Source organism: Mytilus edulis, unplaced genomic scaffold, assembly GCF_963676685.1.
Source record: "Mytilus edulis unplaced genomic scaffold, xbMytEdul2.2 SCAFFOLD_366, whole genome shotgun sequence".
NCBI lineage: Eukaryota > Metazoa > Mollusca > Bivalvia > Mytilida > Mytilidae > Mytilus > Mytilus edulis.
Window position 1 is genome coordinate 11,113 of NW_027267497.1, and position 19,966 is coordinate 31,078.

General features: G+C 33.2%; 1 protein-coding gene across 2 annotated transcripts in view; it reads left to right on the forward strand.

Moving 5' to 3' along the window:
* The first annotated feature begins 580 nt into the window (after positions 1 to 580).
* The window catches only part of LOC139505530 (uncharacterized), a 29,379-nt gene continuing 9,993 nt past the window's right edge, over positions 581 to 19,966 (forward strand). Inside the window, exons 1-2 of one of the 2 annotated variants that reach the window (XR_011659769.1) lie at positions 581 to 1,073; positions 10,275 to 10,417. Coding sequence is in view for 1 of the 2 variants with exons in the window: in XM_071295075.1 (XP_071151176.1) it covers positions 622 to 1,073 (452 nt within the window). In the remaining variant the exon portion in view is untranslated. The remainder of the gene's footprint in view (positions 1,074 to 10,274; positions 10,418 to 19,966) is intronic. The other variant, XM_071295075.1, reaches the window with a different exon arrangement.

The following is a 19,966-nucleotide window of genomic DNA, read 5'->3' on the forward strand; positions in this document are numbered from 1 at the left end:
ATAATTACTAGACAAGTCTGGAAACACAAAAAAAAAGAATGTGTTCCCCGTGCCAAACACATAAAAAAGAATGAAATGTGTTCCTTGGAAACACTAAAAATTTCTGAGATAAATTAGGAGGGGAAAACATTGACAATTAGTCAAAAAAAAATCTAGACAAACCCTGGAAACATAACAAAATGTTTCCTCTGGAAACACAAAAATAATATGTTTCCACTGGAAACACAAAATTGACCCCCTCCTAGTAATATTATGAGTGTTCATAGTTTATATCAAATATCTAATAAATATATTCAAACATGAGGATAAAATGTTTGGAAAATTGTACTGACGGACAGAATGACAAACTAGTAATCACTAGTGAATGCATACTTGTTTGACATATAAACAATGTTCCCCTTCTATATACTAGAATTATTTTGAAAATAATTAATCAATCTATGAAAAATGAATATCACCCCTTTTCTTAAAATTTAAACATTATTAATAAATTATCTGTGATTTGTGTTACGTAATGTAATCAGTATACAGTGTCTGCGAAGAATAACGGTGCACTATTTTGTGCGTATGGTTTTAATTTTTTTTTTGTGCAGACCGGATATTCGCTACTGCTCATTCCTCATGGCGTCTAAACAGCCGCCGCGTAAATTGTTGCGGAAACGTCCACGTCCAAGTTATAACGAGACGACTTCGGACGATGAAGGGCATAATTGTTCGTCATCAGGAGACACTAATTTTAGTAATGAATCACGTCCATTCGGTGCTTTGCCAAAGAATGTTTCAGATTGGACGATATTTGATCTTGACAAATTAGCCATATTCTACGACCGAACTGCTAAACCAACACCATCCGATGTTCTTCAGTTAGTAACAGACAAAACTGGTTTTTATGGAAATTTAACAATAGAACAACAAGAAGTTATGAAAGTAATTATAGATAACCTTGACTTTGATCTCAAAATAGAAGAACAAAAATTGAAACAACAACAGTATGTGGAAGGAATTATCACGGAGCTACGTCTAACAGAAGACAAATTACAAAAACAGATGGAACCCATCTCGTCGCATAAACAGTAAGTTTCAAATTCCGAATCATTTCTACCTGTGGCTGTAAAACATTTTGGCAAAATCAAATAACAAAACATATAAAAAACGAATGGACAAGAACTGTCATATTCCTGATTTGGTACAGGCATTTTCAAATGTAGAAAATGGTGGATTAAACCTGGTTCTATAGCTCTAACCCTCTCACTTTAATGACAGTCTCATCAATTTTCGATATATTTACATTGATGCGTTAAATAAACAGACACAATAAATAAAATAGTCAAAATATGGGTACCTCAGTCATCATCATATAACAATTTTAAAAGGAACAATTTAACAGAACACAGAAACATCTACTATAGACGAACACGGTATCGGGACCGTTCGCCCTAGTAACATGTTCGCCCTGGGTCCGTTTGCCCTGAGTTCGTTCGCCCTTAGAGTCCGTTCGCCCTACTAAAAATATTAATATTCAGGGCATTGAAGTTGAATAAACTTAATCAGATATATTTCTATGGTATATATTCTTGAAATTTATGGAAACATGGAAATATCTAAAAGTTTATGGCTTGTTAAGGATCATTAATTTATTGTTTTATGACAAATTAATTCGGATCACTGCTTATCGTGATACCTGTCTTTTGATGGATTTATAATATAAAAAACAAATTTGTTTTGATAATATATTCAGCTTGAAATTAATTTAAAAAAATGTACGAACTGTAAAACGGATTTACAAGTTCATTCATTAAAATACTCTGAGACTAGTCTAAGTTATACTGCATACATTAGTGAATGACTGAATACAATTATTTTGTTAACAAATATCAACAAAGATAAATACATTGTATTCCAGTATTCTACTGCAATCAAAGAGAAAATGATGAAATTGATTGCGGCAATATCAATATTCGGTGATTTTTTCAACAAACTTCAACATATTTTATTCAAATACTTAAAAGTATGCCACTATAGACAACAATTAGTAAAAAATAAAAATCAGGGCGAATGGATCCTGGGCGAACAGGTATCAGGGCGAACAGGTACTAGGGCGAACGTGAATTAGGGCGTACGGACCCGGATTCGACGAACACATTCATTAATTTGAATGTCTGACGTCTGTAAATTTTATACGTCACATAAATTTGTCGTTCAATGTGCATACAAACAATTTTAAAATTTACATAGGAATGTTAGCATACAGGGTTAAAAAATCAAAAGTATGTAAGAATATATATGTACATGTATGTCTTCAGTGGGACTTAAACTTGAGTCTTTTTTAAGAGGGGAAACAAAATGTGTGGGCATGGAGCTAGTTCAGCTTTGGTTTATTCAGCCATGTAATAAAAGAAGTTTCAGTCATGCTTTTATTTTATATTTATCAATTATGGACTTTTGAGGAGGTCAATATATATGTTACATGTATATATGGACCTGTTCAGATTATATTGACCAAGGATGAGGTATGAGTGTCAATAATATAATTTATAGCTAAGAGCTAAGATGTCCATAATTAACATAATTTGACTGAGTCATTTGTGAGTTAAAGTCCTTAATTTATTATATCAAAAAGTTGTACATATATGTTAGACTCAGATCGACGTCCGTTCCTCAAATCAACTTCCAAATGTGACGTCACAATAAATAACATTCCAAATCAAAGGCTAATTTTATGCCTATCTAATCGACATCCATTTTTTGGCATTCTCTAGTCAATGATGCTGATTTTCAGCTTCTCTAATCAACATCCATTTTGGACACAGAATACAAAACTGAAGTGAACCAATAGCAGCTGAAACATTTAAACCTTTAAACATATTACATGTATTATGAGAGACAAATAAGATCTATTTAAAATGAAATGTGTTTTTTTTTAAATTATTACATGTATACTAGAATTTAAGTAGGTTGTGATATCAATTTTTAAATTTTAGAGATCGGTATGATTTCCAGAGGGAAAACTATACACCACAGTTCAAATAAAATGGATGTGAGGAATTATAAACCATACCGCTTTTCAACAATGATAAAAACCCTTACCACAAAGGCTACATGTATATATAAAAGGCCACGACATAAATAATGTAAACAATTTAGATAAAAAAATAAATGGTCTTTATAAATTTTTTTCTGTAAAACAAATATGACAGACATAAACCATCGAAAAACCATTGCACTGTAGGTCCATACAAAATATGTTGGGGTTAAATCTAAATATGCCAATTTCTTGCATTTAAGTTTCACTCCAGGTGTTAAACTCAGAAATTTTGTGAAAAAAACCCCTTACAGAGTCCAAATTATAATACTTTCTGTGTCTCAAAACAATTGGCTGTGCTTCTTTATAAGGGCCCCGCCTAAGGCGGGTCGCCCTATAGTGATCAGTCTGTCTGTCCGTCCGTAACACTTTAACTTTGTGCCCGCTCTATATCTTGAGAACTGTTATGATTTCAAAGTTTATACTTGACATCCATTTTAACCAACACCAGAGGGTGTGTCAAGATGTATACATGTACAACTTCCTAGGTCAAAGGTCAATGTCAAAAACTGGTTTCAGTTGACAACCCTGTGTCCTTTGGTGAAGACTGTGCCCGCTCTATATCTTGATAACCGTTATGATTTCAAAGTTTATACTTGACATCCATTTTAACCACCACCAGAGGGCGTGTCATGATGTATGTACAACTTCCTAGGTAAAAAAAACTTTGGTTTCGGTTGTCCCGTGTCCTGTGGTGAAGATCGTGTCCGCTCTATATCTTGAGAACCGTTATGATTTCAAATATTATACTTGACACGCATTTTAACCAACACCAGAGGGTGTGTCATAATGTATGTACAACTTCCTTGGTCAAAGGTCTGTCTGTCTGTTGGTCTGTCCATCGCTAACAAATTTGATCCACACTATATTTTGAGAGGACAGCTGTTATTATATCATACTTTATACCTGACAAACATTTTCAACTTAACATATATATTAACCAACACCAGAGAATGTGTCATAATGTATGCATCCTAGGTCAAAGGTCAGTCTGTCGGTCTGTCCATCCGTTCGTTGTTCTTGACAAATTGTGTCCGCTCTACCTCTCGAGAACCATTAATATTTCATGCTTCATATCAGATTATCCATACAACTTATTTACCCAACGTTATTGACAGCGGGGCGCACAGAGATGGCTCCCATCTCAATAGTATCTAGTTTGTCTACTGTTAAAGACTGAATAAAGCTCCTAGATTTTGATTGATTTTCTTTGTCGTTTGGTTGCTTACTTTAAATTGCCATACATTTACATGCATGTAATTTATTATTATTAATAGGAATGACACACTTTTATGTGGATCAATTGGATTAAATTTTTATCAAGATTAACATTAAAGTTAGTTAGGGGTACTACTTGTATAAAGTTATTTTTATTTACTTGAAGAAGTGTAAAAAATATACACATATAAGTTAATAAATAATGTTTGAATAATCTCCCCTTAATTTTCTCAAAAATTTACTTGTACAAGTAAATTTTTCTAACAATCCCACAAAGGTCATCAAGTTTTGAGATGTAAATTGATGCCTTTAATGATTTTTCCCAGGTTTGCTCAATTTTTTTATTAAGAGTTAAATGTTTCATCTCATTAATTCAACAAAGAAACTGATTGCACAAAGATCTTAAGTATTTGCACAAGGCCTTCAAAAATTGCTCCTTGGGGGCTTGTAAATGAGCAGTGTTCTGAAGATAACAGACAAATGGGATTTTCATTGTCCATGAAATTACACTTAAATGATTAGTATAGACATCTGCAAAGGGCAGATAATTTAAAATTCTATTAGAGCAAAGATTCATAAGATCAATAATAGAAGATAGGATGACTTTTTATACGACCTCAAAAATTGAAAATTTGTTCGTCGTATATTGCTATCAAGTGGTGTCGTTGTCTTCGTCGTCGTCGTCAGAATACTTTTAGTTTTCACACTCTAACTTTAGTAAAAGTGAATAGAAATCTATGAAATTTAAACACAAGGTTTATGACCACAAAAGGAAGGTTGGGATTGATTTTGGGAGTTATGGTTCCAACAGTTTAGGAATAAGGGGCCAAAAAAGGGCCCAAATAAGCATTATTCTTGGTTTTTATACGACCGCTAAAATTGAAAAATTTTTCGTCGTATATTCTTTTTTTACATTTTTAGCTCACCTGGCCCGAAGGGCCAAGTGAGCTTATGCCATCACTTGGCATCCGTCGTCTGTTGTGGTCGTCGTCTGTCGTCGTAAACTATTTCAAGAATCTTCTCCTCTGAAACTACTAGGCCAAATACTTCCAAACTTTAACTGAATGTTCCTTAGGGTATCTAGTTTATAAATTGTATCCGTAGTTTTGATTTATCAACAAACATGGTCGCCATTGCTAAAAATAAAACATAGGGGTCAAATGCAGTTTTTTGGCTTATATCTCAAAAACGAAAGCATTTAGGGCAAATCTGACATGGAGTAAAAATGTTTATTAGATTAGGTCAAGATCTATCAGCCCATTGTTGGGTTGCTGCCACTTAATTGGTAATTTTAAGGAAATTTTGCAGTTTTTATACGACCGCAAATTTTGAAAAAATTTTCGTCGTATATTGCTATCACGTTGGCGTCGTCGTCGTCGTTGTCGTCGTCCGAATACTTTTAGTTTTCGCACTCTAACTTTAGTAAAAGTGAATAAAAATCTATGAAATTTTAACACAAGGTTTATGACCATAAAAGGAAGGCTGGTATTGATTTTGGGAGTTTTGGTCCCAACATTTTAGGAATTAGGGGCCAAAAAGGGCCCAAATAAGCATTTTCTTGGTTTTCGCACTATAACTTAAGTTTAAGTTAATAGAAATCTATGAAATTTTGACACAAGGTTTATGACCACAAAAGAAAGGTTGGGATTGATTTTGGGAGTTTTGGTTTCAACAGTTTAGGAATTAGGGGCCAAAAAAGGGCCCAAATAAGCATTATTCTTGGTTTTCGCACAATAACTTTAGTTAAAGTAAATAAAAATCAATGAAATTTAAACACAATGTTTATGACCACAAAAGGAAGGTTGGTATTGATTTTGGGAGTTTTGGTCCCAACAGTTTAGGAATTGGGGGCCAAAAAGGGACCCAAATAAGCATTTTTCTTGGTTTTCGCACCATAGCGTTAGTATAAGTAAATAGAAATCTATGAAATTTAAACACAAGGTTTATGACTATAAAAAGAAGGTTGGTATTGATTTTGGGAGTTTTGGTCCCAACAGTTAAGGAAAAAGGGGCCCAAAGGGTCCAAAATTAAACTTTGTTTGATTTCATCAAAATTGAATAATTGGGGTTCTTTAAATATGCCGAATCTAACTGTGTATTTAGATTCTTAATTTTTGGTCCCGTTTTCAAATTGGTCTACATTAAGGTCCAAAGGGTCCAAAATTAAACTTAGTTTGATTTTAACAAAAATTGAAACCTTGGGGTTCTTTGATATGCTGAATCTAAAAATGTACTTAGATTTTTGATTATTGGCCCAGTTTTCAAGTTGGCCCAAATCGAGGTCCAAAATTAAACATTGTTTGATTTCATCAAAAATTGAATAATTGGGGTTCTTTGATATGCTAAATCTAACTGTGTATGCAGATTCTTAATTTTTGGTCCAGTTTTAAAATTGGTCTAAATTAAAGTGCAAAGGGTCCAAAATTAAACTAAGTTTGATTTTAACAAAAATTAAATTCTTGGGCCTCTTTGATATGCTGAATCTTAACATGTACTTAGATTTTTGATTATGGGCCCAGTTTTCAAGTTGGTCCAAATCAGGATCTAAAATTATTATATTAAGTATTGTGCAATAGCAAGTCTTTTCAATTGCACAGTATTGTGCAATGGCAAGAAATATCTAATTTCACAATATTGTGAAATAGCAATTTTTTTTTTAATTAAGAGTTATCTTTCTTTGTCCAGTATAGTAAGCAAGAAATATCTTATTGCAAGAATTTTTTTTAATTGGAGTTATCTTTCTTTGTCCAGAATCAACTTAAATCTTTGTTATATACAATATACAATGTATATTCACTTTTTACTACCAACTGATAAATTTAAATAATCTTTACCATTCAGTGATAACAAGCAGTTTTTTTACATCTTAATATTTCATGATGTATTTAAATGAGTAGTAATTGTTGCAAACTCCATTAGAATATTTTAATTAAAATTAGTTTTGGAATAAGGGAAAGGGGGATGTGATTAAAAAATTGGGTTCGATTTTTCTCATTTGAAATTTCATAAATAAAATAAAAAGAAAATTTCTTCAAACATTTTTTTGAGAGGATTAATATTCAACAGCATAGTGAATTGCTCTAAGAGAAAACAAAAATTTTAAGTTCATTTGAATACATTCATTCTGTGTCAGAAACCTATGCTGTGTCAACTATTCAATCACAATCCAAATTTAGAGCGGAATCCAGCTTGAATGTTGTGTCCATACTTGCCCCAACTGTTCAGGGTTCAACCTCTGCGGTCGTATAAAGCTACGCCCTGCGGAGCATCTGGTTGGTCATTATCTTGAATATTATCATGGATAAAGATAAACTGTAAACAGCAAAAATGATCAGCAAAGTAAGAGCTACAAATAAGTAAATATGACACAAATTGTCAATTGACCCCTTTAGGGGTTATTGTCCTTTAATGACAATTTTTCACAATTTGTTCATCATATTTGCTAACTTTAAAAAATCTTCTCCTCTAAAACTACTCAACCAAATTCAACCAAACTTCAACTGAATTATCAGTAGGGTGTATAAAATAAAGTTTGTGTTTTATTTTCTATTTCGTCAAAAAATATGTCCGTCATGGCGAATAATAGAACACAGGGTAAAATGCAGTTTTTGGCTTATATCTCAAAAACTCCAACATTTAGAGCAAATAAGACAAGAAGTAAAAGTATTTATTAGGTCAAGGTCTACCTGTCCTGAAATTTTCAGCTGAATTGGGTAACTGTTTTTTCAGGTATAATGCCCCTGAATTGATGATTTTAAAGAAATTTTGCCGTTTTTGGTTATTATCTTGAATATTATTGATACAGATAAACTGTTAATAGCAAAAATGTTAAGCAAAGTAAGATCTACAAATAAGTCAATTTGACCAAAATTGTCAATTGACCCCTTAAGGAGTTATTGCCCTTTATAGTCAATTTTAAACAATTTTCATAAATCATGTTGACTTACTTTAAAAAATCTTCTCCTTTGAAACTGCTGTATCAATTTCAGCCAAACTTAGGCTAAATGAGTTTCAGAGTATCTAGTATAAATTTTATATTTTATTTCCTTGTATGTCAAGAAACATTTTTTTTTTAGCTCCTATGGCTAAAATAGAACATAGGAGAAAATGATTTTTTTTTGCTTTTGAAGAAAATAGGACGATTCAAAGAACATTTAAATAAATTGAAAAGCCAAAATAATCATTGATGAGAGATTTAACCAAAAAAATTAAGGTGAGCGATTCAGGCTCTTGAGAGCCTCTTGTAATATTTTATGATGTATTTAAATGATCATAAAATGAAAGCAAGTATTTCGGAAGAACTCATCACCCGCTTTAAACCGTATGACATTGAAACTGCATCTACACAGCATGCTTTAGCGTCCTTACTTGATCCGAGGCATAGAACACTTAACTTTTTCTCCCCAGAACAAAAAAAAGTCGCCATTGAAATGTTAGAGTCCAAGTTAGACGATGTGCCATTAAAGCCCGCAGTTAAAACGTCATGAAAAAACCTTGGAACTGAAGTTGACAAGCAACCAGCCAAGAAACAAAGAGTCCAACGATCTTTGGACTTTCTTTTGTTTGACACCGACGAAGATACATCCTTTCAAGATGAATCGGAAATGTCCTTATACATCAAGGAGCGTGCTGTGCAAGATTCAAACCCACTCGAGTGGTGGAAAGAAAATAATTGTAAATTCCCCAGACTCTTTGTGTTAGCTAGACAATATTTAAGTATTCCTGCTACCTCTGTTCCGTCAGAACGAATCTTTTCATGCGCGGGTCTCATTGTTACTAAACTGAGAAATCGACTATCTTCCTCTGTAATCGACCAGATAATATTCCTGAATAAAAACTATGTACCCGAGGAAAAATGTGAATAACTCTTCTTTCGTTCTTTCTAAATGTACATACTTATAAATTTGTTTTTTTTGTAATTTATTACATATTGAAATCCTAATTGTGTTAGTGTTTGCATTATTGTGTTATAATACCCTGGGATAAATGTCAATTTATTGTATCATAAAACCAGTCATTCGTGAAGTACTTTGTATAAGACTTTGAACATCAACGTAACTACCGGTTAACCGGTTAATCGGTCGAACGATTATTCGGTTAACCGGTTAGGCATAATACTTAATATGAAGATTTTGTTTGAGAAATGAAATACACGTAATTGTAAATACTAAGATTGGTGAGATCAAAGAGTATCATAGAAAATAAGTGAATTTTTACAGATCTGAGCTAGGACTTAAGGGTTCAGAGCTAAAAGGGGCTAAAACGGACTTCTCTTTTTTTTTCATGAAATTTATATTTTTCATCTTATTTTCATTTTGATTTTTTCATTGTTTTCCTTATGAACTTCTGCACTGATAGAGTCTCGAAGGATTTAACGTAGCTTGTACCGTTTCCGAGCTATTTGGGGCCAAAGTGGTGCTCAATCCCAAAAAACAAACTTTTTTCTTTAGAGTCCTTATGAAATTTCCAACAGAGAATTTTAGCTAGGACTTGCAGTTTTTCCAACCTATTAAGGGCCAAAGTGGTGCTTTTTAGTACTAATGAAATTTCTGTGTCCAGCAAATTACTGTGTCAAACATATTATTGTGTCCACTTTAGAAGTGTGTCAACACTTGTCGATCATTGCGGTCATATCATGGTGCACTCGGCCAAGCTCTTTATTCTTGTATGTCGTTCATGAATTCAAAAATGCTTCATCCAATTGAACTGAAATTTTAAAATTAGGCTGGTAATGTCTGGTTACCTTTTTTTTTTCCAATTTTGCGATGTGTCCAGAGTTATGGGACTTTGATTTTTAAAAAAATGCCATATTTCTTGAATGTCGTACAGTAACTCAAAAATGCTTCATCTGATTAATCCGAAAATTTTAAAGAGAAAAGATTCCTGCATGGGATGATATAGTTTTTTGACAGAGAGTTTTATTCCAAAGTACAGAAATTTTGCTCTAAAAGTTGGGTAATTTTTGTTTTTATAGAAATCTACCGCAGAATTTTTCACTTCATGACGCAATTTCACGCCTACCAATCTCTCTCATTCACCACCAAATGTGATGCAAAGAAATTAATGAGAGAGACATCCGGAGCTGAATGAGAGAGATACATTTTAGATCAATTAGAGGTAAGTGTGTAAATTAAAACCTCTTACTCAAATTGTTTTAAAAATCAGAGAATGCTATTCTGTGGCAAATTCATTTCTCTATACTATCACGTGAAATGACTGTTTCAAGTTTCAGTTATACATCAAAACCTGAAATCGTCTTTCTGGAGACCTTAATTATCATGTTTACCTGAATCAGTCGACATTGCAAAAGCAATGCGGTGTCTGCCTTTTTGATTTTTCTCTATTTTCGGTATAACTTTACCATTTGCATCTCAATTTGTAAAAATAGAGGAAGAATACCTGGAGTGTTTTTTATAATATGGTTTTATTTTTCCAATGGTGTATATGATCAGTATTTTCAAATTTGCTCATTGATAAAGGTAACTTTTGCATGAATGGTGACTTGGCTTAGAACGGCATAGGCATGAATAAAAAACGGTCATAATACAAGACACAAATTCACTGTGGTCACCTCAAGTTTTTCAACAGGGTATCAAGCTCTGAATGACCCCGACAAGATTTAAAAAAAATATATATCGAACAGTATAACACATTAGTTTGTCACAACATCAACAAACATACAAAATAGAACTACTAAATGTACCCATGGCCAATATTTTCCTGCCTTTGAACTGGTGCATATGCATGCGAGGGGTTAGACAGATGTGGCCTTTGGAAAAATAAATCCATACTATAAAAATTCGTTAAGGTTCCATGGAATCAGTGATAACATGTAACTCTTAATTTGTTGATCTTCAAAAACTGTCCTGAAGAAAAATGTTCCCCACCTCATAATACTTAATAAGAGTCTCTGATGACGGAAAGATTTACAACAGACTGTACCAGAATGTAAATTGACAAAAAATAAGTCTTATTATCAATCAATTTTGGAAAAATCTATATTTTTGTTAAATTTTGATAAAAACACTGTACTTTTATCACTAAAAGCTTTGGTACTAGTTTCAGTTAGTTTCATGAAGGTTTGATATAAATATTGATAATTAAAAACTTTAACAATACACTACCCTTTAATGTGAAATGCAAAAAAAAAAATTAAAAAAAAACAAACCTAAGTCCATTTATCAGTACATTGTGGAAAAATAGATAAATATTTTTAGGTACAATTTCTTGATCATAAAGGTGCCTCGATCCAATTTAGAAGGAATTCCAAAGAGACATGCCGATAAAGTAAACGATGTTTAAAGAACTTTAACTACAGACTGAACCTAAATGTAAAGTGCAAAAAACTTATTCCAATTACCAGTGAAATTCAGAAAGAAAATCTTTTTTTTTTCTCAAAATTTAGTTTTGAAACATGCTATATCTCTTGATCATGAAGAAGCTGCTATCCAAGTTTCAAATGATTTGATTAAGATTTGATGAAGTCATTGATGTTTGAAATTTTTTTTAACCATAGCGTGTACAAAAGAATGTAGGACAGAAAGTCACAGGACAAAAAGTCACAGACAAAAAGTCACGGACAAAAAGTCACAGGACAAAAAGTCACAATTTAGTTTTTAGAATATTTTTCTTTATAAAGCAAGAAAAAATAATTTAAAAAATAAAAGTTTTGTTTTTTTCTTGAAGTGTTAAACTTAAAGCAACTTTGTAATTAAAAATTATTCAATAAATATCAATAATGATCAAATAATTGTTATGAAAACAAGATGTCATCATGACATGGTACTTAAATGGCTTCATGGTGCCAAGAAATATAATTTTTGAATGATTAAAATTTACTATTTTTTTATTTAACAAAGCTTATGAACAATGTCCTACACTTCAAAATGAATAGATGTAATAAAAAGATAATATTTCAAGATCTTTCTTTTATATATTCAAACAATTGTCGAAGGATTAATTGTGACTTTTTGTCCTGTGACTTTTTGTCCTACCTAATTTGTGACTTTATGTCCTGTGACTTTTTGTCCTGTGACTTTCTGTCCGATTGGGATTGGGATTGATACACTTTAATAGAACAAGGACTTGTATAGGCTGTTTAGCATTAGTTTTTTAATTTTTGAAGTTGAAAATTATGTTACAGGGCACAAAGGTATCTTTAAATTTATTTCTTACTGAAAATCTAAAGCTATTAAACCATTGATGTGGGTTATACATCCAGTGAGTGGGAAGATGATGATCTCAGAGGTAGAGATTAACTTATAAAGATCAGTAGCCAGCTGGGCTACGAGACCTGAAAATTGCGCTTTTTGTTCAGAAATGGCGCATAGAGTGACACATGTAAGCTCCCACATGGCGCACAATATGTTTCATTTTGTATCTAAATGTTAAGATATTGTAAAATGGATATGATATATAATATATAAAACACCCGGCCCATTGAACCTTTTACTTTCAATTCAATATCAATGTTCTAATATCACATACTACATGCAATAAATCAACTATATTTGGTGTATGGACAGTGTTCAAGCTAGTCCTTTTCACAGGGCGGTCCACCCGCCCTTACCCGAGTGCCGCCCTGTGCCCTTTGTACAGTTTCCAGGGCGCCCTGCCTTTTTTTGAAGATGGATTGTATATTATTTTGTTCGTATTGATATGATCCGCCAATAACGAAATTTTACCTGGCTTTCTTTACGACTCCAAGCTAATCAACAGTAACATCAGGTGTCACAATCTGTTGTTCTAGGTTATCCGTTTATTGGATGGGTCATTAATGATCATCAACATTAATTCATTCAAATAGAATCGGTCCTGCTTCAGGTTAAAGTTTTTGGTCAAGGTATAGTTTTTGATGAAGCTGAAGTCCAATCAACTTGAAGCTTAGTACACTTGTTGCTTATCATATGATCTTTCTAATTTTAAAGCTAACTCAGACTTTTGACCCAAATTGCATGGTCCACATGAAATAGTACATAGTACACATGTTCCCTTTGATATGATCTTTCCAATTGTAATGCCAAATTAGATTTTTTACCCCCTTTTTTAATGGTTCACTAAACATAGAAAATGATAGTGCGAGTGGGGCATCCATGTACTATGAACACATTCTTGTTAATACTTATTTTCACTGTTCACTATATGATCCTAACATTGTGCATTTACAGCTGTTTTTTGCTGTATTGCCATTAAGCACGTGCACAGCAGAGGTAGAACAATCATGCATAATACACCAGTTACTTCTAAAAATACAATGACAGCTAATCACCTTAAGACAGTACAACATTTCTTTATACATTATAATTTAAAAGCAGGTAATCCAAACATAACATTATACTTAAAACCATTAACAAGGAAACCCTTTTAATTTGTGATCTTCCCTTATATTTCCATTTCCGCTTGTTTTCCCCACTAAAATGTTATAAATATAAATAGATTTTCTACACCATGATGTATAACACACCTACCTTTGTTGGGTGAAATCATTATTTCATAAAAAAAAATATGGCAAGAGTTGTACACATGAGAGCGCTTAGTATACAATTTCCCAAATAGTTCATGTTTCAACGGGCATTATTCTTTTTAAAGTAAGTAATCCACACTGATTTTTGAACTCGTCCAAGATAAAGCTGATTTAACCTATGAGCCCAAGACATTGCTGATTTAACCTCTGATATAAGTTGTTTCTATGTACCCTTCAAAGCATTGTGTGAGAGGAAAAAAGGCATGTGACATATACAATATGTACATGCATGGTAAGCAATGGTAATTAAAAAAAAAACTGTCCACATAATTCGCAAGCCTATACCAATCAATCAAAATCTTTAGAAAAAATCTAGGACAAGTTTTATGATAAATGGGTCTCATTGGGGTCTAAGCGTGACGCGGGATTGCCGATTATTTTGTAAGCGTGAAACGTGAAAGTCAAATTATTGTGTCGTGAAAACGGGAAATGAGGTCTAGCGGGATCCAGGAAATGACAAAAAAATGAGAATTGCTTACGTACATAGTGTAAGCGGGAAACGGGAATGTGACAAAACAGTAAGCGGGATCCGGGATCGGCACACCCCAATGAGACCCCCTGATAACAAAAAGAATCTGCAGCTTATCGTTCAAACTTTTGAACAGGACAGGAGTCAGAAAATGTCTCAAAAGCACATATACTTTAAAAGGGTAAAGAAATAATCTTCTACCAATCTTCTGAAAAACAATATGAACTGACGGCAACGCCTATTCACATTAGGAAAAAAACAAATTATACAACGGTATTATATAGTTAACATGGTTAAGAATTAATCTAAGAAAGTTTCAATAAATTCTAAAATTTTAGAAGAAATGGAGGATACACCATATACACTCCCCATATATAGCAATGAACAGTCAAATATTTGCTAAGCGAAAACCCAATTAATTTGTGGAAGTTTGTTTGAACGAAATTCATTCACTGGTTTAGAAAAGTATATTTACGCAAAAAAGAAGCAGTTGGTACATATAGCAAAGAATACAATTTTCTTAAAAAAAGAAGAGAGGAAACAGCTAGTGCAAACATTTTTAGATATTAGAAAGTTATTAGAATTTCTTTGAGAACAGTGATACTAAGTTGTTAACAGAAATACTTTGTGGTGAAAGAAATATACACATACTTTGTAAGCAACTGGGATTCTAAGTATTATCATCACAACTTTGGACAGCCTTGGTTTTCTTGAGATACACATCAACACTACTTCAAGACTGGAAGTGCAAAACTATTCTACCTACATATACCCAGATATGATAAATTAATGTATTGCCATAAATAGTTTGGAAGGCTTTGTCTTCATGAGGTTCATATTATTTGAACCTAAAGTATAGACCAATTAAATTTTCATACATACTGTAAATCGATGCCTCGTGTAGAGAGTGCTACGGTCACTGCAAGATAAGAACCATTGTAACAGCTCTTTGAAGGGTCCATATCCAATTAACCTTCATTTTCCATTTGCAGTCCAAATTGCCTCGAACTTTCAAATCGGTCTACATTAAGGTCCAAAGGGTCCAAAATTAAACTTAGTTTGATTTTTACAAAAATTGCATTCTTGGGGTTCTTTGATATGCTGAATCTAAACATGTACTTTGATTTTTGATTATGGGCCCAGTTTTCAAGATGGTCCAAATCGGGGTCCAAAATTTAACTTTATTTGATTTTAACAAAAATTGAATATATGGGGTTCTTCAATATGCTGAATCTAATCATGTATTTAGATTTTTAATATTTGGTCCTGGTTATCAAATTGGTCCACATTGAGGTCTAAAAGGTCTAAAATTGACATTATTTGATTTCATCAAAAATTGAATTCTTGGGGTTCTATGATATGCTGAATCTAACCTTGTATTTAGATTTTGGATATTGGACCATAGACCACATTCATTTGGTATATATTACAGCTAGGACCTTGGTACTCGTTTAATACATATACATGTACATCTATTGGGAAATATAAATTGACATCAGATTTACACTCAGGGATTTGTGTAACGTAGTAGCATATTAATTTTGTGTTTCTATTTTTTTGGAGGTCAAACGACCCCGATGACTTCCGTACACTATATACAAAATTAATGGCAAATCATCGGCACAGACCTGTCTAGTGTACAGTCAAGCTATATTTTTATCTATTGTGGTCTATTAGACAGATATTGGTAAATTTATTTTTTCACAAGGGCAAATAAATACACATTTGATATTTGATTATCAAAAACATCTTCAAATACAGCAAATATGACATGTTGACATGTTGCCACACATTAAAAAATGTTTTTGAAAATTGCTTTACACCTTTTGGGAAAATATTGTGTACGCGTTTTTCCAAGGGCAACTAATCTAAACGAACGACCATTCTGCACCTGAACAACCGCTACGGTAAACCGTCAACAAAAAGATGCAAACAATTAAATCATTGAACACTGTCATCCTGAAGAATATACTACACTGTCAGTATACAGGACACCAATGTCATTGTGATTTGCACATCTTAAAATTTTCAATTATGTTTTATATAGTTTTGTCTGATTGTAGAATATTCTGTACAAAATACCGTCAGACATAGTGAAAAAAATATATGATAGGATATGTCTAAGGCGTTACGCGCGATATGTTCGTACATGTAAGCGTAACACAACGTCGCGAATATTTCGTAACGTTCAAACCGAAAATTCGACTGAAACGTTGTTTTTAAGCAAGTGCGACATTCTTGTAAGACTCGGCAAAATCGACGGTGCTTTTTAACTACTTATCGAAAATTGATGTATTTCAGTTTTTTGAAAATTTAAGAAAAATAACATTTTAAAAAATCATAAATTCTACCATTATAAGAGCAGTGATAAGCAAACAATGGACGTAAATTTGAGTTGAGTTCGTTTTTAAGTTAAAAAATGGCGGTGCGACAAACTTGTAAGCCTTTGAAAAATCGCTCATAAATTACCATATATCATGTTTCAGGATATTTGTCTTTAAATTCATAAAATTAAGCAAATTAACATTGATGTAGTAAATACAAATACTACACTTTTTTCATTTTAGATAAATATTTTTTGATTCTCAAATCTGGAATCCCAATTTTTTTTCCCGCGGGACAGATTTGCCCTTTTAGTATTGAACGCGTTTTTTTTTCTATGACGTCATCATAACGTCATAAAAATGCATAAAGGAATGGAGGAACTATTCTGTTTAATAATGGAAAAACACGTTTTTCAAAATATTAAATAGTTTTGACGAAAATCATAGTTTAGTGGTTACAATAACTGAAATATGTTACGCGGGACAACCTAAAAATAGCCGTTTTTTTTAAATGAAGTTTCAACAATTATTTTATTTGTTTTTTATTTTAAAAAATCGTTATTTTTTAAAATACGTACAATGAGGGGGAGGACAGGGGTAAGGGAGACAAGGAGAAAGGGGGTAGGAGAAAGGAGAAAGGGGGTGGGAGAAAGGAGAAATGGGTAGGAGAAAGGAGAGGAAGGCTGGGAGAAAGGAGAAAAAGTTGGACAAAAAAATAAAATATGACAAAATAAAATATCTCTCTTTTTTCCGGTAAATTAAAAAAAAAATAAGGAGAAGAGGGGTAGGAGAAAGGAGAAGAGGGGTGGAAGAAGGGAGAAGGGTACCCCCTGTCCTCCCCCTCTACAATAGCAACTACTCAGAAGTTTTATAAATATTTTTCTCTAATTTTTAGTCAATTTATCCCTTTCTAGTGCACCCATTGTATAAAAAAAATCCACGTGTGCTTCGTTTGATCTCAGTTCTTCATTGGTTAAAATCCGATTATGACGTCGAATTTTCTTGTTTTCCTCCGAATTTCCTATTGTGACGGCATGAAAAAAAGGCGACCATGCCTGATGACATCACATAGAAAGAACACATCTTTTTGCAGATCAGTCGCAAAGAAGGAATAAGTTTGCCTGCGTATTGTTAGAAAATCATTAGATAAACAGATTCCACCACCAAATCTCGTGTAATACGATATTTATCCACTCTCGACAGTTAAATTTTAAATATTTCTTCTTCCGAATACGGGAGTAGACTCCTAGGTAGGAGTGTAAAACGCTCGGCGAGTCTCGGGTTTAGTCGCACACCAGTCGTGTCCAATCCGGATCTCAAAAACCGATTCCGATATGCAGTTTATTGTATAATAGATACGTCAGCAAAACCAGTGTACACATCATGCACATATTTAATGGATTTGTCATAAGGCGCTAACAACAAAACGCAACGATAAGAATAGGAAACACAACCATAAAAATAATTATGGAGGAATGGTGAGACAGTGGCGGACCCCTCCCCCCCCCCGTATTTTCCACCTTTACCAGATGAACCACTTCAGTTGGAAAATCCTCTTGAAGTGTAGAATCCCTTATTGTTGATTATTCACTATTGCCGTATTGGAGGGGGAGGACAGGCGTAAGGGAGACGGGGAGAAAGGGGGTAGGAGAAAGGAGAAAGGGGGTGGGAGAAAGGAGAAAGGGGGTAGGAGAAAGGAGAGGAAGGCTGGGAGAAAGGAGAAAAAGTTAGAGAAAGGAGAAAAAATAAAATATCTCTCCTTTTAAAATTTTTTCTTATATTTCAAGAAAAAATATCTCAAAAGGAGATGTTTTATTCTAATGGGAGAAAGGAGAACAGGGGTAGGAGAAAGGAGAAGATGGGTGGGAGAAGGGAGAAGGGTACCCCCCTGTCCTCCCCCTCGTATTGGGCTATTCCAGAAATAATCCATACCCCCCTATAGTCCAAATAATTATGACGTCTTAAAAGGCTATTATAATTTTTTTCTTTGACGCCTTACATCGACGACGTTAATGTAAGGCGTCAAAGAAAAAAATTATAATAGCCTTTCAACAGGTCGGGACCACTACCTTATATGGAAATGCATAAATTAGCATACTTATGTTCTCGCACATGTAATTGTTTATTTACATGTGACGCAATTTATTTTTACCTAGGTTTTTGACCAATCCACTAAATGAGTTACAATGCATGATGGACTACTACGTGTTTACAATCAACCAAGAACACGTGTTATTTACTGAAAACAACACATTTTTTCGTGCAATGCGGGATTCACAATTTCGCTTAGTTTTTCATTTTGTGTATCCTTATTTATAGTTCGTGATATAAAGTATTACTTCCATGCTCAGATTAACGAAGAGTTGTTTCTATGCGAAGAAAAAAGGGTTTGAATTACCCGATATATAGCCATTAACATCATGTTTGATGATGGCACAGAGATTTCATGTATTGTTCCACCAGAAGCAACGAAACAACTGCGAAAAAACACAATTACCCATGAGACAAACTTACTGGTGTAAAGTAAGCCGTCGATAACAGCCGGAGTACAGTAATGTTTGTATATATAGATAATTAAAGGCAAATATGGGATCCTTGAATTTTGTGTTCGTAAAAAAGGCGAAGAAATATTTACATACATGGCAGTGTTAACAAAATCTATAAGTATTTTTGTTGGTCACATTTCAGTATATGGGACTTCCAAATTGTTCCCTTTTTTTAAGGTAGTGAAGTAAGCAACTGTAGTTTCAGTTTGTTCGTTTTTTAACGGGCTCAGACATTTGACAAACTGAATAAAATCATTACAGCTGATTTCTTAAACCTACAAAGTAAAACTTTGGTTGGCTTGCTTGCTTTGTTTGTATAGTTGTTTATACAAGCTTTGAAAATAAGATTGACATCTTTAAACAATATATATATATATATATATAGGCATAGTTTAACTTGTATATTTTATATTTTGTACAATATACAAACAAAGCAAGCAAGCTAACCAAAGTTTTGCTCCACATGCATTAGGAAATAAGCTGTAATGATTTTATCCATATGTATGTGCGACAAGATGGAAAATTTGATATGTTTTGTGAAAATTGCAGCGTTGGATCTATAATAAAAAAGAAGATGTGGTATGATTGCCAATGAGACAGCTGTCCACAAGAGACCAAAATGACACAGAAATAAACATTTATAGATCACCGTACGGTCTTCAACAATGAGCAAAGCCCATACCGCATAGTAAGCTATAAAAGTCCCCGAAATGACAATGTAAAACAATTCAAACGAGAAAACTAACGTCCCTAATTATATAAAAAAAATGAACGAAAAAAAAATATGTAACACATAAACAAACG